At 38.1% G+C, this 24304-nt stretch overlaps 2 protein-coding genes and 2 long non-coding RNA genes across 9 annotated transcripts; 2 read left to right on the top strand and 2 right to left on the bottom strand.

The window, feature by feature from the left end:
- Positions 1–377: 377 nt before the first annotated feature.
- LOC135085507 (uncharacterized) lies at positions 378–1792 on the bottom strand. 2 transcript variants are annotated; one of them, XR_010260137.1, is made up of 5 exons: positions 1426–1792; positions 1248–1354; positions 1033–1129; positions 883–939; positions 378–686 (listed from the first exon to the last, which is right to left on the bottom strand). It is a non-coding gene; the product is annotated as an uncharacterized LOC135085507 (long non-coding RNA). The 2 variants fall into 2 exon arrangements; XR_010260136.1 differs by having other exon boundaries at positions 1273–1354; positions 1426–1791.
- A 275-nt stretch (positions 1793–2067) lies between these two features.
- LOC135085502 (thioredoxin domain-containing protein 9) lies at positions 2068–16723 on the top strand. 4 transcript variants are annotated; one of them, XM_063980295.1, is made up of 6 exons: positions 2068–2176; positions 2648–2730; positions 4281–4380; positions 5737–5938; positions 14605–14740; positions 15704–16723. In XM_063980295.1, the coding sequence occupies exons 2-6, from the start codon at positions 2666–2668 to the stop codon at positions 15837–15839; spliced, it is 639 nt and encodes a 212-aa protein (XP_063836365.1). In that variant the 5' UTR covers positions 2068–2176; positions 2648–2665; the 3' UTR covers positions 15840–16723. The 4 variants fall into 4 exon arrangements, with proteins under 4 accessions (XP_063836365.1, XP_063836367.1, XP_063836366.1 ...); XM_063980297.1 differs by having other exon boundaries at positions 2075–2176; positions 2658–2730; XM_063980296.1 differs by having other exon boundaries at positions 2171–2239.
- On the top strand, positions 6823–13746 carry LOC135085513 (uncharacterized). Of its 2 annotated transcripts, none has more exons than XR_010260144.1 (2): positions 6823–7436; positions 13220–13746. It is a non-coding gene; the product is annotated as an uncharacterized LOC135085513 (long non-coding RNA). The 2 variants fall into 2 exon arrangements; XR_010260145.1 differs by lacking the exon at positions 6823–7436 and adding an exon at positions 7588–7729.
- Positions 16724–18182: 1459 nt separating the features above from the next.
- On the bottom strand, positions 18183–23764 carry LOC135085546 (E3 ubiquitin-protein ligase RFWD3-like). The gene is made up of 2 exons (XM_063980326.1): positions 23618–23764; positions 18183–20179 (listed from the first exon to the last, which is right to left on the bottom strand). The coding sequence occupies exon 2, from the start codon at positions 20155–20157 to the stop codon at positions 18349–18351; it is 1809 nt and encodes a 602-aa protein (XP_063836396.1). The 5' UTR covers positions 20158–20179; positions 23618–23764; the 3' UTR covers positions 18183–18348.
- Between the last annotated feature and the right edge of the window lie 540 nt (positions 23765–24304).

Below are 24304 nucleotides of genomic sequence, written 5' to 3'. Positions count from 1 at the left end.
CTGACAGCTGATCGGCTGGCTTGGCTGACAATTTACTTTTTTTGTACGTGATACCAAGGCAAGGCTGTCAATTTTTTTTAGTTTTTACTCTTCAAAAAATCCGCTGGCCTTATGATTATGTCGTGTCATGCCTGTAAAACTTTTAAAAAACAAAACGTCACTGTCTTTTTCACAGATTAGAGAGTATGTCTAAAGACAGATAGGAAACGGCCCTAGTATTGGTTGAACGATAAACAAACTGGTACCGAGCTAGATTGTCCAGTAGGTGGCGCTGAATACAATATGGCGTCTGACGCCCACAGATTAAATATACCTGTCATACTTTTTTATGATCCGTTCCTTTTCATGTATTGCGGTTAAAAATAAAACTATTGAAGTATCAAATGAAACTTTATTGATGAAATATAACATGAAATATTTTGTTTACGAAAATCAATAAGCATTAAAACTATTTTATTTTAAAAGATTACAGTTACTATTATGATTACAGTACATTGTTTTAGTTTTTACATAATGTAGGTACTCACGGCTTGACATTTGTATGTAACTCATACAAAATAAGTTGCGTTATGACTTATAGTAAAATAGTTTAATGTTCTCCATAAATTCACACGTTCACTCTCACTTTAGTTCTGTCGAATCCAATAGCCACTGTAAGCAGGCCAGACCTACACGTTTCTCACCACCTGTAAAATATATGAAATATTTGTAAATTTAGAGCAAAAAGATGCACATGTCACCGTAAGACTGTAATCTCCTACATTCTACACTAATATTATAGAGTACAGCCGATAAACAAGTGATCTGTCTTATCTACCATACCTACCTACTGTCTGTTTTGTTTCTAGATTTGCACTACTTTGTTAAATAAAATTAATTTACCTTGTCAAATGTGCACTTTTCAATCAATTACATGTACAGAATCTGGATTCCACCAATCTGTAATTAAATAATTAACTTTTAGGTCTTTCTATTTGATATCAATAAAGTTAGAATCATTTTGAGGGTGTTTTAAATTTTAAAGGTACTTACCAAATGTTCTTATCAACAGAAGTTGTTTTAATTGTTATCTGGGTAATTCATCCAATACAAATCTTCCTAATTTAATGCATTTATGTCACAGCATAACCTGCAAATGAAATGAGTTCATCGTTTGAATCAAGCGTTCTTGGTCTGGTTTTATTGCTTAAATAGGTTTCTTCTAAAGTTATTTGAATAGGAAGTAAAGGTTATGTATCATTTTGTACCAAATAAATATTTTTTCTTTCTTACTTTCAGCACCGGTGATTCCATAGCAAGCACTTTTATTGTAATTGCAGCTTAACACCTTATAAGTTCGAAGTTCGATATTAACCTAAAACAAATAAGTACTTAGATTCACTGTATAAAACACGTATCATTCACTGTGTCCTGCAATGTACCTACGTGTATTGTATTTTGGGTCCAAACTCCAAAGTATGTTGTTACTCCATGAAACGATCCATATTTAGTTTCCATTGATTTAAATAGAGTTATGAATGATATTGTAATGAAGATTTAATCCTTTGTGTGGTTCAATACTTGATAAAACATGATGTTGCTGCAAGCTGCAATAACCTTTCTCGAGTCTTACTTTAGAGAAATTTCTTCTTAAACAAACATCAATCCAACAGGCAATCCATGCACATGTAGTTCTTATTAATTAATAATGAATATAATGATTGAGCAATAATTATTGATTTTAATTAGATAAAATTTGTAGAAAAACACGTTTTTTCGATGAAAATTTTTGACGTTTATTTTTTTTTAAATGTCACAGTTGTAGACTTGAGACGGAACTAAAGTGATTAAAGTGAAAATTACGACTTTGTATTAATATACTTTTAAATAATCATTTCATTTATAGAATGCAAATAGATTCAATAAAATAATTTATAAATAAAAGTTGAGTTGTAATTCGAAAATGTTTACTAACTTGATTCCAGACACGCAAAAGACCATTGTCGCATACAAAGGACAACTATAATAAAAGTCACTTCCTCTCGGAACTGTCAAAAAAATTCACTCTCTATGGAGCTGTCAAACTCTATGGCGTTTCCACCCCGTGGTCTTTTTTGCGAAACAAATAGCGGTGCTTTTGTTTCGTGAATTAAAATTAATTTATTTAATTATTGGACAATATTTTGAACATAAAAAGGTGTGTATTGTGTAATTTAAGCTATCTTGCAGGAGTCCCAGTCGTCGCATCTTGAGAACAGAGGTCTGTTTTTATGTAAATTGTAAATTCGTGACCATGTGTGGTCGATGAGGTCACTACGCATTTGTGCCCATTTTTGTGTGGGAGAGTGAATAATATTTGGACAGAAAATATGTTTTTGCTGCCTTTTATGAATGAAATAGCTTGTCTGCTGTTGTAAGTAAATAATTAAGATAAATTTAAGATGGTACTGCGACGTTACACCAATCGACAGAAAAGATTAGTCATAAAAAATAATAAGTACCTAGGACCAAAAAACAATATTCATGATTTATTTAATGTGGTCCTAGCTGTATGTTGCTAATATTGTTCAAAAATAAAGATATACTAAGTTTTATACGTACGTCAAAAATAAAGATATACTTTGCCTATTTGCCTCAATTTTTATCACAATTAAAAAACTAATTTCAGAACTGAAAAGAATTCAATATGGATCAGATGCTACACCATGTGGCCCAGACGGTGGAGAAACAGCTGGACAGCGAAATTGAAAGGTAAGTACAGTGTAAAGTCTTTCTTTTAACATAAAACTCCTTATAACGTCGATATTTCCTGACTTTGTTGGCTTACCTTGTACTTTACCGATTCACTCCATTTCAACACTCTCTATAACGTCTAAAAATGCTCAGTCTCTTGAGTGTCGTTATACACAGTTTACACTGTAATTTAATTTTCAGGTCAGAGGGTAAAACGCACCACTTTAGTTGAAGTTTGAGAGTAAAATATTATAGGGTTGTGCTTTCTGGACCCAAATTGTTTAAATGTTCTTAGTTAATTTCAAAAAGTCTAAACTCCATACTAAGTAAGTCTAAAGTCTCATGCCTGTTTTCACCATCAATCCCTAATTTTTAAGTGACCCCTATGCTAACACATAACATGAATTTTGTTTTCATAGGGGGCACTTAAAAATTAGGAATTAATTGTGAAAACGGGCATCAGACCCCCTTCGCTACACCCTGATCAAAAATTAAATGTGGTCAAAAACCTGCCCTTTTAATCTTTAAAAAAAATTCTATAGAGAAATTGTGTACTTTAGTTAGATTTCTAAATTTCTATTGTATCCTAATGCATCACATTGATTGCTAATGTAATCCTTCCATTTAAGCATAATGTTAAAATAATGTTATGTTTCATCCTTTGTTACCACTTTTAAAGCAAAAAATTCTATTCTAATGTTTTAACCAGAAATGAAATAAATTAAAATTCTTTATTGCTTATTATGTGTTCTACATACAGTAGAATCCCGATTATCTGGATCAATTGAAACCAGGGGTATTCCGGATATTCGATTTCAAAGTAAAAACATTATTTAACTTTTTACAATAGAAAGGGTTTTCAATACATTATTTATTTATTATTATTAGACCATTGCCATTGGATGAATTCATTTCTTTTAACAATGAACCTAGACACCGTACGTACCGTGTTACGGTGGCGGCGCCTTGCCGTTTTGATAGGTCCCAGATCCTAATTCGGTAATAAGAACCGTGAAGAAAGAGTCCGGATAATTGAGATTCTACTGTAATACTTCTACAAGTTTTAGTGAGAGGGGTTCTCATGGTATATAATATACAGTGTGAGTCACGTTAAAGTGTACATATGAAAATAGATGAAACTAGACCTATTTTTATCGACAAAAAAAGAGGTCAAAATTTTTTTGAGATTTTTTTAAAAAAAATTATAGAATTTTTTTTCTTCTAATTACTTATTGTAAAGAAAGCGTAATAACTTTTAAACTAAGCGGTATATCTTGATAAAATAAAAACAGTAATAATGCTAAATAACAGGCGATACTAAAAAAATACATAAAATACACAAAAAAGTCCAACAAATAATGAAAAATGATACTTTTTGAAAAAAAACTGCTTTTAAATTCGTGTTTTTTTGGTTATTTGATAAATTTCTCCAAAAAATGCCCCTATAACCGGTAGTTTTTATTACTTTGTATTATTCTCTATCGTATTACCTTCGTAAAACCAAAAATTGCATCTATTTTCATATGTACACTTTAACGTGACTCACACTGTATATTGCTTCCTTCCAGGCTAGATGCCCTGGACAGCAGCGACATCGAAGCCATCAGGCAGCAGCGCATCGCCGAGATGAAGCAGCGCGCCAAACTGAAGCAGGAGTGGCTCGCCAACGTATGTTACCTTTATGTACTTGTATTCTTTTATTGGTGGTGTCAACATGGGTTTACATTCTGTTGTTTTGGTCTAAAGTCCGGTCGCCGATCACGTAGAATTTTGCTCGCACTCTCACCACTCACTGTGGCCGCCCGTTGCACAGTCGCGACAGCAATATAATTACGCGTGAGCGATAAGGAGGATGGGTAGCTTGGGGTCATTGGACGAAATTCTACGTGCTCGGCGACCAGACTTTAGCCGCAAACCACCAAATTTTTTCGGCCGTTAGTTCAGCCAGACTCAAAAAGAGTTTTAAAAATCTGACCAGTAGTTCCTGAGATTAGTGCGTTTAACCAAAATCTTCAGCTTTGTAATATTAGTATTATTAGAGGCCGGTCGATCTATTCTCATAAATAAAACACTGGATACTCATCTTGTACAGTCGCGGAATGAAAAGGTTTGTCACCTTAGTGTCGGTTTTCGCTTGCACTAAGTACTGTAAGAGTCAAACCTGCCAACATAACAGTGCAAGAAACAGTGCTGCTAACATTTAAATAAATATGACGTTTGCTAACGAATAAGGTTTTGCTTGTTTATTTTTCTATCCCATCAGTGCAATGCAATGATGACATTGACCAATTGACAATAGTTTTTTTTATTTAATAGAAATAATAATGGCAGGTTGAACCAACAAGAAGGTTTTAGTTTATCAATCATAATAATCTTCTTGACAAGATAAATCGTCAAACAACTTTGACATCAACATCTGAATAATTTTGAACTTTACTGACGAACAGTTAAAGATTATTTTCTCTAACTCAAGATTATTCTGTAACACAGTTTCAAAAGGTAATATGTGCTCGCGATTCGTTGAAGGAATCAATTTGAAAACTGACGAACCTTTTCATTCCGTGACTGTACATTATATTGCCTTATTTTAATTACAATTCATCACTTTGCACAAAAGCGCGCGGAGTCGTCTCCGCGCGTCCCTCTATTCTGACGTTTTATCCTAGTGTGACATTGACGTATTGTCAATGTCACTATGACAGCATCTCATTGGCCGCAACGATACCGTTATTTTAACGTTTTGGATTTTTCATAATTAACAGTATAGATGTTTTTATTGTAGTAAAATTAAAACCTACTAAAAAATACGCTATTATTTGTACACGCCATTATAGTCTAGTCTGCGAGCACGTAGAATTTTGTCCAATGACCCCAAGCTGTCGCGCTCGCACACTCACTGCGGGCGCCCGTCGCACAGTCGCGACAGCAATATAATTACGCGCGAGCGATAAGGATGGGTAGCTTGGGGTTATTGGACGAAATTCTACGTGCTCACGGACCAGGCTTTAAAAAGTTGTCTTTCAGGGTCACGGAGAATACACAGAAATAGACGGTGAGAAGGAGTTCTTCACGATCTGCAACAAAAGCAACAATGTCGTCTGTCACTTCTACAAGAACGACTCGCCGCGATGTCGGATCGTAGACATGCATCTCAAGACGCTGGCCAAGAAACACGTTGAGACGAGATTCGTGAAGCTGGACGCTGAGCGGGCACCGTTTTTGGCTGGTGAGTTTTTTTATTTATTCTTTTGTGCATGCTTCGAGAAAGAGGTCGAATTCAATTCGGCTGGGCAGCGTTCGGGAAGCTTCGCGATATTCTCACGTCCGAAATACCGCGGTGACTCAAGTCAAAAGTCTTTGACCAGTGTGTGTTGCCAGTGATGGTATACGGAGCTGAGACGTGGTCGCTTACTATGGGCCTCTTCCCTATGGAGTTTCCCTGCGTGATCGAATCAGAAATGAGGAGATCCGTAGGAGAACCAAAGTGACTGACATAGCCCGCAGAATCGCTAAAATCAAGTGGCAGTGGGCGGGGCACATAGCTCGTAGCGCTGGCGGCCGCTGGGGCAGGAAAGTTCTTGAATGGCGACCACGAGCCGGAAGACGTAGCGTGGGCAGGCCTCCCACTAGGTGGACCGACGATCTGATGAAGGTCGCGGGAGGTGCCTGGATGCGAGCGGCGCAGGACCGGTCTTTGTGGAAATCCTTGGGGGAGGCCTTTGTCCAGCAGTGGACGTCTTTCGGCTGAAACGAACGAACGGGCATTATCTGCCAGTTAACCTTTGGGCTAAACTTGACTTAAAAAGTTACACCTGAGATGTCATAGCTATTAAAACTTTTTAACGTTAAAAGTTGCATCTCAAGATCTCAAAATATTTCATCATGAATAGCTTGTGGCCTGTATCTCACCAGATGGAAAATAATGTTTAGCCTGAGGGTGGAAGTGAGCTTATTCAAATTCCTCAACCACAGAGGATCTGGCTACCTTACCACCAACTGCCGGAACACAACAATGCTACTAACATTGTTGTCTATGACAGACAGCTTCACATCACTACCGTTCAATCTCATTCGGTCCGCGCGCGCGTTCACTCTCCCATTCACTGTATCCCCTCTCGCCTATCAGCCACCGAACCGGCTTGACGTGCCGGCCGGCACGTTAACTCACAAATTATTTCAATGTAATATTGTCCAAAGTACAATAAATTCTCAAACTCAAGAATGCATTTTATTAACTAGTTCTGCGTGAACAAAGTGGCGACCGTGACAGGACCTACAGTCTTCGGATCGAAGCAATTTTTCGAGATTTCACACCGCGTGTCCAGTCGAAGGCACGAGAAGGCATTCCTCGAACACGAGCAGACAAGTTTCCATCTACCAAAAACGCCAACATCACCCTGCGTGTCGATTACCTGCGCCGAGAACCTTCGTCGAGCCAACCTAACCTGCACGTCTACCTTGAAACTCGAAGCCTACATCTCCGAACAGACACGAGGATTCCTATACCTACACTACGTGTGCTCCTGCCTACCGAGGGGACAGTCTGGATATCAAGCCCGGAGCCGGCTGCCTACTGCACTGCGCGCCCTACATTGCGCGGCTGCCTACCTGCACTGCACGCCCCTACGCGACGTGCCGCTGCCTATCTGCACCGAGCCCTACCTTGCGCGCCGCTGCCTACTGCACCGTCAAGCCCCGGAGCCCAGCTGCCTGCCTAACTAAAAGTGAGCCCGTTCCATTCTATTCCTACCTATTTTCTATCCTCCAATCAATCTGTGCATTTAGTGTGTTCAGTGTCTCAAGGGTCAAGTGTCTAGCTAGTCAGGTATTTTCTGTGTATTGTGTCTAGTGCCGCTATCTAATTTTGTAGGACAGGCAAGCACAAATACCTCTAACAAAATAACCTATAATCGCATTTGGCTGACACATCTATTATTTTTGCACAGTAACTTATCTTTAAATTTAAATAACTTGTCATTATTTACATAAATTCAAGTCAAAAGTCGACATTTCTCAAGTAAAGCACTATTCTAACAATTTAATTGCAATCCCAACTATTTTAACCTGTAAAACACTTAAAAATGTAACCTCACAACTTTGATCTCACTTATTACAATCTATTAGTTCCCACATACGACCTTGCTAGTATCAGTTTACTTAGGCATACGAAATAAACGCATTCCAGTGATCCCGGTCACGCGTCATCGCCTGCGCATCGCGGTTTCCTGACTGCGAGCGACACTGCGAGCCTGCGACGCCGGCCGGCCCCACTTAATACACTCGGGTTGCCAACTGATAAATGGGATGTTTTAGTTATATACATTATTGCGGGAAAGTTAAATAATAGCACATATTTCAAGTGGGAAGAGCACAGAAATCACTTAAGCGAAATACCTTCGCTAAGTGACTTCTTTAGTTTTTTGAAGTCTCGCGCTGATGTTTTGGAGACTGTTTATCGCCATAAGCAAGATGGTCTAGATAACAAGCAAAGGCAGTTCTCTAACAACAATAATCAAAATAAATCAAATGTTTCAAAGTCATTAGTGACTACATCCAACGAAGGCAACACTTCTAGATTTAAACCAGAGTGTTTATTCTGTAAGAATAATCATCGTCTGTTCGAGTGTCCTTCTTTCAAAACGAAATCTGTCGAAGATAGACTCAATTTTGTCTCGTCTAATAATTTATGTGAAACTTGCTTGCGAGCGGGACATCTTACTAGTCGTTGTCGCCTTTCAGGCACTTGTCGTTTTTGCAAATCTCGACACAATTCTCTTCTACATAAACCGAAGGAAACTGAATCTGTGAATACAACTACATTGTCTTCGGTATGTTCACCAGAAGTACTTTTATGTACTGCTAAGGTCAAAGTTACCAACCCAGCCACAAATGAATCTATGGTAGTACGTGCGTTACTCGACAGCGGGAGCCAGTCGACTATTATCACTCAAGCTGTAAAGCGGTGCCTAAACCTGACTCCTCAGCCTTCCGAGACTAGCATAGTAGGCATTGGTAACACTAAATTACAATTAAACACAGAACGCTGTATTCTACGCATCAATTCACAAACAACTTCATTCAATGTAATTGCTTCTTGTTTGGTTTTGCCTGAAATTACTGGCAATTTACCTAAATCATATTTTGATATTAAGCAACTAAATATTAGTGGCTTTCAATTGGCTGATCCCACGTTCAACGAACCATCTCCAGTAGATATCCTTATCGGTGCGGATTTATTCTGGGACATTATAAGTGCTCAGCAGCACTCCTTAGGGTGTGGCTATCCAAAGCTTCAAGCCTCTAAATTAGGATGGCTCGTCACGGGACCTTTGCCACGTTTTAATGAAAATAAAACTAAATCTGTCATGTGTAACTTCGTCTCTAAAGATGAGAACTTGTGTAATGTTCAAGACGAGTTAACAAAATTTTGGGAACTAGAGACTTTTCCACATAAAAAACCCCTTAGTACTGAAGAAAAATTATGCGAGCAACATTATCTTGCCAATACTACTCGAACTGACAGTGGTCAATTTTGTGTATCATTGCCACTCCGCGATGGTGTAGACCGTTTAGGAGACTCGTACAACTTGGCTAAAAAGAGGTTTTTGAATTTAGAGGCTCGGTTCCAACGACAACCAACTTTAAAAAAGGAATATTGTCAATTTATAGATGAGTATGAAGCTTTAGGTCATTTATCTGAATCTCCAGTGCCTAGACCACTAAACGCTTATTTCCTACCCCATCATCCTGTGATAAAAGAGCAAAGCGAGTCTACTAAACTTCGTGTCGTCTTCGACGCGTCAGCTCGTACCACTTCTGGTATTTCAGTTAACGATTTGCAGATGGTGGGTCCAGTAGTCCAAGAACCACTATTCAATATTCTAGTCCGTTTTAGACAGCATAAATATATTTTGACAGGGGACGTAGAGAAAATGTTTCGCTCAGTGCTCCTCAACGAAGCTGATCGCGATCTGCAACTTATTTTGTGGCGCGACAGCAAAGATAATCCTATTAGGGTACTACGTTTGAACACAGTCACTTACGGGTTTGCTAGTGCCAGTTTTCTTACCACTCGTTGTCTTTGGCAGATAGGTGAGGAATCTGCAGACCAGCAGATCAAAACCATCATACAAAATGACTTCTATTGTGACGATCTACTTACCGGGGCCAGCACTGAGCCCGAACTGCGTCATATCCATCTCGCTGTCTCTTCTGAGTTATCCAAGGGAGGTTTTCATCTGCGTAAATTTCGCTCCAACTTACCTGAGTTACTCGCCGATTCTGTTGACCTAGAAAAAGGTAATCTCATGATTAGCAAGGCAACTAGTACGTTAGGCGTAGGTTGGACGCCGTCCACCGATGAACTCCACTTCCAACATAATATCGAATCATCAGACAATGTCACAAAGAGAATTATACTCTCTTCTACTTTCAAAATTTTTGACCCACTTGGTCTTCTATCAATTTTTACAATAAAACCTAAAATTCTGTTACAAGAAATATGGAGTCAAAAAATTGATTGGGACGAACCTGTTCCTTCAGAAATAGAAAAGTCATGGTTACAATTTGCAAATAAATCTTCATGTCTATCGTTACTAAAAATTCCTCGATGCATTTTAATTGATAAACCTGTGTCTACACAAATTCATTGTTTTTCTGATGCTTCACAGCGTGCCTACGGTAGCTGTATATATTTGAGGTCCATTTCTTCTAGTGGTGCAATACAAGTCGTCTTGGTATGTGCCAAATCAAGAGTAGCACCAATTAAACCTACCACCATACCAAGGCTCGAGCTCTGCGCTGCCCTCCTGGGAGCTCAGTTATGCTCTACAGTCATAGCCGCACTACGCTGTCCTATAGAGCGTCAGGTTTACTGGACAGACTCTCAAGTTGTTTTAGGTTGGTTAAACTCAAATAAAACTAAAACTTTTGTTACCCACAGAGTAGCTGCTATAAACGAGCTTACCAATCCTGCAGACTGGCGTTACGTGCCCACATCTGTCAACCCAGCAGACCTCGTTTCGCGTGGCGTTGATCCAGATCACTCAGACCTCTCTATCTGGTGGCACGGCCCACCTTTCCTCTCAGAATCCGAAGACTCTTGGCCAGCTGTACACAATTTCGGCTCGATAGAGTTGCCAGAGCTCAAGATTCACCAAACTTTAGTGGGGGAGGAGGCAGTTTCCATGCCCAGTCTGTCAGCTGCTTTAAGCAAATTTTCTAAATTAACAACTTACTAGAGTTCTGACTAGAGTCTTAAGATTCATCAATAATTGTAGAAGAAAGATAAAATCTAATAGATTACAAGGTCCACTTCAAGTTTCAGAGCTAGAAAAGGCTCACGATGTTTTAATCAAGTTAGTTCAACAAGATTCTTTTGCTACTGAGTTAGCATTGCTCAAATAATTAACTTTTTAAAAAAATAAAACCGACTTCAAATGCGTGAACACAAAAAAAAACTAAAAATTAAAAAAATTGCGTATAAAAAAGTTCATCCCCAATTTTCCACCCTTGGGGGTGAAATATTTTCTTCAAATTCGCATGAAACCACCCTTTTGATAATACCTATTCAACAAAAAAATAATCGTTCAAATTAATTTATAATCGGCGGAGATATTGCGTATAAAAAAGTTCATCCCCAATTTTCCACCCTTGGGGGTTGTTTTTTCTATTATTAAATTTAAATGGGACCACCCTTGAGGTACTACCTATACGCCGAAAAAAGATTTGTTCAAATCGGTTCATAATTGGCGGAGTTATCGCGTAACAAACATAGAAAAAAAAAAAAAAAAAACATACGGGTCGAATTGAGAACCTCCTCCTTTTTTTTGAAGTCGGTTGAAAAGGTAAATGTTTAAATTCTAAACTGCTCTTTCATCCCTTACTCCATTTCTTGATGAAAATGGCATTCTCAGAGTAGGAGGACGAATCGATACGTCCAACTACCAGTATGATAAACGTCACCCCATTTTGTTACATTCTAGTCATTATTTATCAAAACTTATATTTAAACAAGAACATATTCGCTTGTTACACGCAGGTCCTCAACATCTCTTAGCCTCGATTATAGTCTTTTTCACCTAAGATGATCCGTATGACGTTTCGAGTTTGAAAGATTTAGAGATGTCACATAACTAAACCATAGCGATTTGTCAATCGATTTTTTTCGGAGAGTTAGTAAAACCTACTTTTAGAGAAATATTTTGTATAGGTGTTATTTAACAAAAAACATGCTTTTTTTTAATAACAAATATTATTGTAACAATTTTTTATTGATAATATTCAAATTTCATGGTTCGTGTTCAAAAAAACGATCCCTAAAAAGTACTGGTTCTGTTTCTTTAAATTAAAAACCATTAATTTATTTTTAATGCGTTTATTAAAGTCAATAATCGAAAAATATAGTTGATTTTTGTGATGTTTTTAATAACTAAGAATTCACTGCAATCGATTAATGAACCGCGGAAATAATCGATTTTATTATACAAGAAATACCCCAGCACTAAATCTATTCCGTTTTACACATCGCGTACATTAAATAAAAAATATTTTTACATCGTATTTAATTAAAATATAATCAATAGACTCAGATTTTACTAAATATTTCAAGACAAGGTAGTTTTCTTTTTTTATCATATTGCTAATAAAATACAAATATTTTTTCAAAAATATTCTGCATATGTAGTATGCGTAATATGGATAACCTTGAAGTGTCATACGGATCATCTTACGTGAAAAAGACTATAGGGAACGATATTGGCCTGTAGGAGGTAGGACTCTAGCTAGGCGTGTAGCGCGCGAGTGTGTTACCTGTCGCCGATTTAACGCTCGTACTATGGAAAACATTATGGGAAACTTACCTGTAGATCGCGTACAACCTGATTTTCCTTTCTCCACAGTAGGCACCGACTTCGCGGGCCCATTTTTGATAACAGACCGCAAGGGCCGCGGATGTAAGATTAGTAAATGTTATCTTTGCATTTTCATTTGTTTCCGATATAAATGCATCCACCTAGAGTTAGTCAGTCAGCTGTCAATGGATGCATTCATTTTGACTTTAAAAAGATTTATAGCCCGTAGAGGTAAGCCAAGGATCATTTACTGTGATAATGGTAGAAACTTTGTTGCAGCTAATAAAGAGATAAATTCATTTTTAAATAATAATAGCGATTCTATCATTGATCACGCTTCTCGTGAAGGCATCGAATTTCGTTTCTCACCTGCGTACGCTCCTCACTTTGGTGGTTATTGGGAAAGTGGGGTCAAGTCAGCGAAGTTTCATTTACATAGAGTCATAAAAAATGTACACTTGACCTTTGAGGAGCTGAGCTCATTATTTGTTCAGATTGAGGCCATCCTAAATAGCCGACCCCTATGTCCAATAAGTCCTTCACCCCAAGACCTATCTCCTCTTACCCCGGGCCACTTTTTAATTGGTAGGCCGCTAACCTCATTGCCATCGCCGTACCTGCTTGACTATAGCACAAATCGTCTTGACCGGTTTCAGCGACTGGAGCAAGCCCGTCAAGACTTCTGGAAGAGGTGGTCAATGGAGTACGTAGCCGAGCTGCAGCAGCGCACGAAATGGAAGGTGCGATGCAGAGACCTCAAGGTTGATGACCTAGTCCTGATTAAGGACGAGAGCGCACCGCCGCTATGCTGGCGCCTTAGACGAATATCCAGACTCTTCCCCGGCTCTGATGGAGTGCCGCGAGTCGCAGACGTCTCTACATCCCAAGGCATCGTTCGAAGGGCCATGAACCGCCTATGTCTACTGCCGTCGCCGAATGAAGACACCTTAGAACTCCTGAAAGCTACCTAGCTTTCAAGCCCCGGAGGATGTCTATGACAGACAGCTTCACATCACTACCGTTCAATCTCATTCGGTCCGCGCGCGCGTTCACTCTCCCATTCACTGTATCCCCTCTCGCCTATCAGCCACCGAACCGGCTTGACGTGCCGGCCGGCACGTTAACTCACAAATTATTTCAATGTAATATTGTCCAAAGTACAATAAATTCTCAAACTCAAGAATGCATTTTATTAACTAGTTCTGCGTGAACAATTGTTGTTACGTTGACAGACTTAGATAAAACGATGGTCAGTCAGGCCAACCAAACTGAGCTAGAAAATTTGCCCCCATTAGGAGTCAAACACGAGACTTCTGGGTCTAAAGAAGGTGATCTTACCACTAGCTAGACTGTCTTTTCTTACAGGTTAACCCCTCAAAACCTTTCGTTTCAAGGGAATTCGAACCTTAACTTCGAACTCCTATGTTCCTCTGATTAATTTAGTTGTGGGTTCAATGACAGTTTAACCTTGCCCCGGTACAAACTTTACTTCATTGGTACTGTTATTGGCGGTCAAGCTGTAGATCCTACACAGGAATTGCAGCGGTGGTATCGTGAGGTGGGAATAGTCCCGTTAGTTAGACTGGAATTTATTTGATCACTAACAAGGTTACATTGTAGCGTTCACAAAAAAATGACACTGGTTAAATGCAAACTTAATTAAAGGTGAAAACAACATGCATTAGAAACTAACTCTCTTATTAATAAAAAAAACACAGTTGTTGAACACTGTTTTAAAATGACATTTCCATACTAAATGTTACTTTAAAACACTGTTCAACGAGCGTGTAAGTTTTATTATAGTCTGGTCCGGGAGCACGTAGAATTTTGTCCAATGACCCCAAGCTACCCATCCTTATCGCTCGCGCGTAATTATATTGCTGACGCGACTGTGCGACGGGCGCCTGCAGTGAGTGTGCGAACGCGACAGCAACATAATTACGCGCGAGCAATAAGGATGGGTAGCTTGGGGTCATTGGACAAAATTCTACGTGCTCCCGGACCAGGCTTAGACTAAACGAAACGTTCGTAATACCCGCAGGCCGCCTGAAGATCCGCGTCATTCCCACCATTGGGCTGGTGAAAGACAACAAGACGAAGGACTTCATCGTGGGCTTCACCGAGCTCGGGAATAGAGACGACTTCTCCACAGAAATGCTAGAGTGGAGGCTCGCCAGGTAAACAGTTCATCATCATCATCAACATCATCATCATCAACATCATCATCATCATCATCAACATCATCATCATCATCATCAACATCATCATCATCATCATCATCAACATCATCATCAACATCATCATCATCAACATCATCATCATCATCAGCATCATTTTAACCGCCTCTGTGGTTTAGTGGTAAGACCACCTGCTTCAGACGCAGAGGTCCCGGGTTCGATTCCCAGTGGGGGCAGGTTTTTCTGTTCAGTTTGGTTGGTGGTAGGGCTTGTTCTAAGTCCGCCTGGCTAGCTACCATCATCTTACCTAAGTCTGTCGCCATAACAACAATGTTAACAGCATTGTTGTGTTCCGGCAAAAGGTAAGATAGCCAGTTCCTCAGTGGTTGCGGATTCCGGGTGAAGCTCGCTTCCACCTTCGGCCTGATCGTCACTTACCATCAGGTGAGATACAGGCCAAGAGCTTCCTCGTTGTGGATAAAAAAAAATCATCATCATCATTTTCAGCCATAGGACGTCCACTGCTGAACATAGGCCTCCCCCAATGATTTCCACAATGGTCGTTTGGTGGCGGTGCATCTAGCGCCTTCCCGCTACCTTTATGAGGTCATCAGTCCACCTTGTGGGTAAACAATTAGGCTGGCTAAACTGGTTAATTAATAACTTTTAATTGGTAACTGTGTGACTGATTGTACAGCGCCCCTAGCGGCTACATTCAGGAACTAAAATCTTCATAATTTTTCTGACGCACTCGCTAGCGAGCACACCTAACGTACAATCATGTGCTCACGATTTAGAAGGACTAATTTCATTAGTTAAGAAAACTAATTTTGGGAGCTCCGCAAGGCACCACTTTGGGCCTACAACCATTCCTTATTAAAAACACAATTTGTTGGAACTCCTCAAGGCACCACTCTCGGCCCACCACTATTCCTCATTGACACCAATGACTTTCCCTCCCAGGTCGGAGGTGATCGAGTACTCTGGAGATGTCCTCACGCCGCCAGACCAGCAGAAGAAGAAGCTACACATACAGAGCAAGAAGACGATACGTGGAGGACGGGATGACTCAGACTCAGATTTAGAGCTGAGCGATTGAAGACTGTGAGCTTTGGGCTATGAATACGTGTTTTAATGCTGTTAAATTGCAATAGAATCAATTGGGTAGTTGGCACCAACAATTTTAGGGCAGATTCTTTAAAATAGTACATTTTAGTTACATAATAATTTTAGTTTCCAATAAAGTAGATATCTATTTGTTTTCAATACTTCGTTCTAATCTTATAAACTCATTACGTTAATGAAATGTAAATTAACATTATGGTTTTTGGTTGCTTTGTAATTTAATAAAGTTACTCCTGACGTCATAACTGGACTAAACTCTTTTAAAAAAATCACATTGGTGGTGGTGTCAACTACCTTAAGGTTTTCCGACAGATTATTTGTATTTATGTACTTGAGCCACGCAGTGATCTTTAATTTTGTTGTAAGGAGCGTTCTATTTGGGTTTGCGAGCATTCGTAGCGCGACCGAACACTTTAGTAATGAACATCCTAAAATGTAAAATGTATATTCCATTTTAATACGCCTATTCTTCTTTCCCGCTTTTATATTATTTTAAAAAACTTGTTTAGTCTTGTTTACTTATAGTTTTGTACCTTATTTCCTTGTGTTAAGGATCAAAAACAATTATGTTATTGGATTTCAAGACAAAAACATTGTTTTGGGCATCAACACAAGGAAATAAGGTATAAAATGTGCTAGGAACTGTGTTTCTACTGCCATGTAAAAGGTTAATGTGTGAAAGGTGCCTTATTTCGTTTGCTAGTTGGTTGAATTTTGAATGAAAGTATGTGTGTTGCCAGTTACCAAAATGGTAAAACTTGATAAAGTGTTGATGAATGTTTAATATTTTAACACAAATTATTTGTATATCGCCTCAAAGAAAATAATTTGAGAAATATAATGTTTTTAACTACATAATTTTGTTTTATTTAGATAAACCTTGTTGGTGCTATTAGAAAAAACTTATAGACATTAAACACGTGTTTAAAATGACATTTCCATGCTATAAATGTAGCGCTTAACTCAGTCAGCCAAGAGGGGATGTTTTTGGGACGTCAAACGTCAGCGAGACTTTAAAATAGCCCCTGTATTTTTAAAGTTACAAGTTTGCTAAAAGTGAAAATACGCTTGTAAAAAAGTCTTATGGAAATAAAAATTACATTTAAAGAAACTACACAAAACTGCAATGATAAATTTATTTACAAAACAATAAATGCATTAAAATAACATACACGACATTCACTTTAATTCTCTGTCTTATACAAATGAAATAAAAATTAGAAAATAAATTATTCACAAGTCTTGCCAGTTAAAAACAAAACAAAAATAAAGTAAACAAAGTCTTCTTTAATCGTTACAAATGATACAGTAATTTATAATCATGGCAATTAATGTTTTAGCACATATTTTTGTATCTACTAATGTAATAATATAAAAAATAGTATCATAATGTTCGTCATACATATTTGATTTTAAAGTACTTGGCATAATAATGACCCTTTCTAGTGATCTATCACAGAATAACTTCATTTTATTGCTAGTAAGCACACGGGAATTTATTTCCCAGCTTTACAGGCAGTGATATAAATAGGAATTTACGTATAACATCACTAAAAACAATTTCCGAGTTTCACTACATACTGCTGACGCGTAAATAATAGGTACACGAGTTACCCCTTACTAATAAAAAGTTACACAGTTGTTGAACACTGTTTTATAATGACATTTCCATACTAAACGTCATTTTAAAACACTGTTCAAGGAGCGTGTAAGTTTTATTAGTAAGGGGAGTCTACATAAATGTTTTTAACAGTAGTTGAATAATAAATTCCTATTTCTACTGCCAATAATAAAGCTAGGAAATACAATTGTAATGTTTTTTACTGTTCGGAATTCCGGGAATACATAGTTATTTTGTTTTTACACAAAAAACTTTATTCAGAAAGGGCCTTGAATGTTTAAATCACATTAACATCAATTTAAAGACAATACAAAACAAAAATCTATCGGTGTAATCGGTCCTGGGTCATAAAAATTAAGTATTTATTTCTAATTGTTATTCTACGAGGCATCAGGCAGCATTATTTTACTTTGGCAGTGGTTCTTTTCCGATTTTGAGATTACAAATTGTTTTAATTTTTAATACAAACATTATTTTGGTAAGATCCTAGCAGATTCTATCTAAAAATTACTGGTTAAACCATGGACCTATAAAAAAAGTATGTCCATGGGTTGAGCGATATTTTTTCGTGCACAGGGCATGCTAAATTTGTGCTTGTATAGCTTCGAACGGAGAAGCCCCAAAGCAATATTATGGTTCGATGCCCGTAAGATAGGTTTTCGTGACATGTGCGTGAGAGTTCGTAGCAAAGTGGGCTAGCCACTTTGGGATATCGTAAATTAAAAGTCCTCTCTAGATTAGGAGGTCCATGGGTACTATAAAACTAAACTGTTCATCAATAGCATGCTTCAAAACAACAGAAGTATCAATTTCAGTTCACTGCACCGATTCACATAATCACAGCACTAAGTTCAAGTTAATATCATGAGTTCATTGCCACAGATTTGTACAACCTAAGTCTGGATTCAGACAGCGAGGCTACAATCGTGTCACCATTTATTTGTGCCGAACACACATCAAGAGCTGGTTCCGCTGCTAACAGTGATATACTCCTAGCTCCGTCCAAACCGTGAAGGTACAACATCGAGTCGCTCTCAGAATGGGCAGCCACCCACGACGCACCCGTAGTTTTCACCCAAGCGGCTCGAGACATAATGGAAGACTTCGCAGAGCCGTTTAAAGTATGCTCCACATCGAACAACACCTCTCCGCTAGGCACACTACTTCTCAGTTTGCATAGCGTAAGCCTGGAGCGATCAGAAGTCGCCAATCCTGATCTGCAAGAAATTAGCGCTCTGTGGGATTCATTGTCGTAGCACAAGGACATAAAAGGACCATCAATGGGTATAGTGCGGGGTTCCCACTGCCTCATATTCGACGTCCACAGCCAGCAAGAGTTCAACTGACAGGACAACAACCCATGTTCAGTAGAACACAAGGATACAACAGGGGAAATATCACTGGGATCTGATAATCTCTGCATATAAGTACTCGAGTTCCTCACGTCGTATTGGTGGATAACCCCGCCCACTCCGCCGACGTAAAACTCGTTGGTTCTCATGTAGTCCCATGAACAAGACCATAATGGGAAGCCAGCGTTGACTGTCATGCAGGCATTGCCTCTTTCCATGATTCTGGCAGTGCTGTCTAAGCCAACGCTCAAAAGAAGGTCTCTGCGTTGAGAATACGTTATGTCCCTGATAGGTTTTGGGTGCAAATGCACGAATTGCCCCAATTTGTAGTCGACGCAGCTGACTTTTCTTATCCCAAAGCCTGGGAATAAAGTATTTGTGCTTTTCTGAGAGACGTATAGTTCGTACGAGCGACAGTTGTACGTCATCACCCGACAGCCGCCTTCTCTGGATATCTCCAAGTTTTTCTCCAAAGCGAACCTGAAGGATCTGCGAACGGGCGGTTCTTTCGCCACTTGGCACTTCATCAAAGTGCTCCTAAGCACTTCGAGTTGTAAGAGGCAGGCTCGGTGGGCTATCCTCGACTTTTGGAGATCCAATTCCGCTCGGCTCTTCTCTGCTTGAAGCGTATGAATTTGATTCTGCAGCGTCGTTACTTGCGACGTGTCTGCAGCCACCAAGCGTCTAGCATAGATGTGCCTTAGATCTTTCAAATGGGCCTTACTTTTGCAGGTAGGACACGATCTGTCTTTAGATATTTGCGCTTTCAACCAACGCTCGACGCACTGCGAACCGAACAGATGACCGCATTTTAACGCAACCAATCTATGATCCCCAGAATTGCCCCACGAATCTAAGCAAATGGGGCACGTTTCTCCGTCCATGTCGTCCGTTTTCGGCGACGAAATCTTCCTAACTTTGCTGGGGGGTTCGTCGGAGTGGTCGTCACTTTTCCTGACCTGCGCTTCAGGTATAGACAGCATGCTGTTAGACTCCTCATTCATAGACTGTATGGCTGTGCTATTGCTGTCTTCGTTGGTGGAACTGTGTGGTAAAGCTGAGTTGGAGTTTTCGTCATCCAGCCTCCTCCAGTTACTTCGGCTGCTTTCGCTGAAATTTATTGGGCCTGAATCTGTTCCTATGTTACTGTACTCATCTTCCGGTTGCTCGAAGATTTCCGGGTTGGTATCAAGTCGTAGAGGGGAGCCCAGGCCTGGACTGTCCGGGGAGGGTGGATCTAATAAGTTGGGGCTCCCCGGAGACTCGGGGACTACGACGCTGGTGGATGGAGGTGATCCGCTTGTGGAGGGCTCGTCCATGTTGTATAATCATGAGGCTGTTCTGTGGACAAAAATATTTCTTTCTTTGACAAACAGACATAGCTGGGCACCGTTAATCAAATAGTTAACTTCGTTAATCGTTAAACCGTTAATAAAAAAATTAACTTCGTTAAACGTTAAAACGTTACATTTAGCAAGATTTAACGCAAGTTAACGTTAATCGTTAATCCGTTAACACATAATAATAAAACAAAAAAAGTAATTGTATGCAAGGTTCAAATAATTTCGAAAGCTTGTATCGCGCACGGAATTTATTCCTCTTTTTAGGGTTCCGTAGCCAAATGGCAAAAAACGGAACCCTTATAGATTCGTTATGTCTGTCTGTCCGTCCGTCCGTCTGTCCGTCCGTATGTCTCAGCCATTTTTTTCCGAAACTACATATAAGAGCTATACTGTTGAAACTTGGTAAGTAGCTGTATTCTGTGAACCGCATTAAGATTTTGATGCAAAAATAAAAATAATAATAAATATTGGGGGCTCCCCACTCCCCATACTTAGAACTGAAACTCAAAAATTTTTTTTTCATCAAACACATACGTGTGGGGTATCTATGGATAGGTCTTCAAAAATGATATCGAGGTTTCTAAAATATTTTTTTTCTATTATTATTATTCTGTCTAATGGCTTCAATGGTGCGAATTTACAGCACACTGGTTTTGCCAATGTCGAGTATCTAGAGAGACACGGTGGACAGTGGAATTTCTAAACCGAATAGTTAGTTTGACAGACGCTTCCAAAGTGGAAAAAAGTTGGTCCCCCCCTCTAACTTATAAAATAAGAAAATGAAAAATCTAAAAAAAAACATATGATGTACATTACTATAAAAACTACCAACGAAAATTGTTTTGAACGAGATCTAGTAAGTAGTTTTTTTTAATACCTCGTAAATCGTAAACCGCTTATTACCGCGTAATCCTTCATACAAATAACTTAAATTAAAAAAAAAATCATAAATCAATGGTACGGAACCCTTTGTGCGTGTGTCCGACACGCACTTGGCCGGTTTTTTTTCGTTTTAGTAACAACGGCATTTCAGAATAAAAGCTTGTTTTTAAAAAAGTATTTTAATAATTTAATTTTACACTTTTTAGTAGTAGACTAAGAGCTAGTGAACGCCAGACCTACGTCATTTTATAAAAGCTGAAAGTTTTTTTAAGGTATGCTCCTAATATGGATAGAATGTTGGTGAATCATAATGATTGGGTCATCGTGGCTTTAGCAGCTATCCTAAAAAAACTGTCTGGCAAGGAGTTGGAACTGTTAAAACTGTCTTGCTGATGAGGAAACTACTTCTAATTATTGCCCTAATATTTTAGCGTTTATGGTAAAAATCAACGTTTATGGTATAACGTAAGCCTAACTTTTACGGTGGCTTTTTCTGTAAGTATATTCAATAGACTGTAATTCTACTTAGGTTATACCATAAAATCTGATTTTTATGTATAATATTTGGGCAATGATTAGAAGTTGTTTCGACATCAGCCACACAGTTTTGACAGTTCCAACTCCTTGCCAGACAGTTTTTTCAGGATAGCTGCCAAAGCAACGATGATCCAAACTTCATAATCCACCAACATTCTAACCTATATTAGGAGCATACGCTGACAAACTTTCAGCTTTTATAAAATGACGCAGGTCTGGCGTTCACCAGCTCTTAGTCTATATTATCTCAATCTCAGAGCCTTGATTCAATTACAATGCAATTTAGCACCAAAGTGCTCGAAAAGACAAATCCAACAAACCCAAAGTCGATAAGTTTCCACCGTTTCGTTTAGGAATTCCTATGGCCACCTCCTGACTCCACCATCAGACCAGCTTAATGGTACCATAACATTGCATTTTCATCGTACTTACATAAGTATACCAAATTTCAGCTCAATCGGTTGAGAACTGGTCTTAAATTTTATTCAGTTGCAAGATTTGTCCCACACATACTAACAAGTCAATATAAAGCTTGTAAATAAATAAAAAAATTGCATTTTTATTTCGTTTTGTTCTGGTTACAAAAAATGTTGTTTTGGGTTCTGGAAGCCCGAACGTACTTGTCAGAACGCGTTTTTTCTAGTGTTTTTCAGCGTGCCTGCTTTATCTTTTTGGTAAATAGTAGGTACTGGATTAACGATTAACGGACTTAGGATAATTTAACGGAAGTTAACGAGTCCGTTAACATTTTTTAAAGTTAACTTAAAAGTTAATCCGTTAATAGAAATGTTAACTTCGTTAATTAACGGATTAACGAGTTAATGCCCAGCTATGCAAACAGAAACCTTACTCGTGAAAAAGCTAGATGAGTCTGGCTGATGGGGAAACTACTTCTAATTATTGCCAAAATATTATACATAAAAATCGGATTTTATGGTATAACTTTAGTAGAATTACAGTCTATTGAATATACAGAAAAAGCCACCTTAAAGTTAGACTTATGTTTACTTACGTAGCTCTAGTCTATTAGGGTTAGGTGTAGTGTAAGAAATATTTTTTTATTACCATTACCAAATAAATAGTAACAAATAAATAATAATAGGTATATTATAATAAAGAGTGCCAAAATGGACACCCATTAAGTAAGAATATCCTACCAATTAAGAGTATGATGGACACAATGTCCACAGTGTCCAGAACACTGATTTACAGTGATTTTCAGTAGAAGGCCAAGAGAGAAGGATAGATAGATAAAGACATTATTGATACACATAAAACAACAAGCTCAAACTTTTGTTTGAAAGAAACTGAGTTGAAAAGATGATAGCCTTGATAGCCTTAACCTCAAATACCATCTTGAATTGATCTACGACTAACATTACAAAGAGGTACAGTTTGTGAAGTTGCAGCATGGGCAATTGATGGATCTACTGAAGAAATTTTGAAAATTATTTCACCATTAGAACACCACATTATGTGTGAATGGAAACTCTGTGATAGAACTAAATTCAAAGCGAAAGCTAGTTTTACATTTCAAACTGATACCTATGTGCAATAAATGAATAAATAAATAGGCTTATTATAGGAGTTATGAATTCTTAATGTTTCAAGGAATGTGGAAATGAGCCTGGATAAAATGAACCTGGCTATCACCAAGGAATATGAGGGTAGACAAGATGAGAATAAGGGATGTAGACAAAATTTATCCATTTTGAAGAATATTATGAATTTTTATAAGTTCAAATTGCGTCATAGGTTCAGGAATTCTGATAGATATAATAGTATCCAGGTAGATCCAGGTTATAATATGGCTAGGGTATAACTATATAGGTAAACAAGCAATATTAACCTACTGGAGGTTACTACAATTATTTATCACAACATTGAACACTATCGAATAAATTTTATTTATTGAATTATGGTCTGGCCAAGACATTATGCGGTTATTTACCAAAATAAACAATCGTTGAGAACTATAGCATGTAGGTAAACAAGTATCATTTTTACATTATCGTACCTGATCCAGTGAAAAGCTGTAAATCTGTATCACAAGTAAACTAAAACTACTTTTTCTTTTTGATTAGACGCACTACAAAAATGGATTTACAAACTGACACACAGATTTTACCAATTTTTTCATTTACAAAATCAAATCAAATTCACACAGCTGTCATTCATTTGTCTTGAAAAATTTGGATACGCTTATAATTAAAATGTTTGGAAAACTTTTGATTATGATTTTATCAGAAATGCGTTTGTTGAGTTTGGATTTTTCTTTGTCAATTAATTAAAATTTAAATCCATATCTCAAATAATTTGCATTTACCTACCTTTATTTCAGTTGTATAGAAATAATTTTGAGAACCTCGCATAAAAATATTTTTTCTGGAACAATTCCATGTTTGTATCCGATTATGAAAGAAAATCGGCTAGTGTCTCTAATTTGAAATGAGATTTTTAACCTGTGTTGCGATTGGCTAATTAGAAAAATGTGTCAAACTTTTGACCAATCTCTCGCTTTTGTCGTGAAACAGCCAATGGAGTGTCGTAATTCTGTCATGTTAAGTTGTTAATGTTGGTACAATTTGTATTTATTTACAAAATTTCAAAGTTGGCAGCAGTAGTATTGCAAAGAACGGGAAGATCTAACGGGTTCATCTTTTCCTGTTTTTTCAGTTTTTTTGTACGACGAGCTTGTATCCGT

The sequence above is a fragment of the Ostrinia nubilalis genome, chromosome 28 (assembly GCF_963855985.1).
Source record: "Ostrinia nubilalis chromosome 28, ilOstNubi1.1, whole genome shotgun sequence".
NCBI classification, from domain to species: domain Eukaryota; kingdom Metazoa; phylum Arthropoda; class Insecta; order Lepidoptera; family Crambidae; genus Ostrinia; species Ostrinia nubilalis.
Note: the sequence above shows the minus strand (reverse complement) of the source record. Positions and strands in the feature narration are given on the sequence as shown.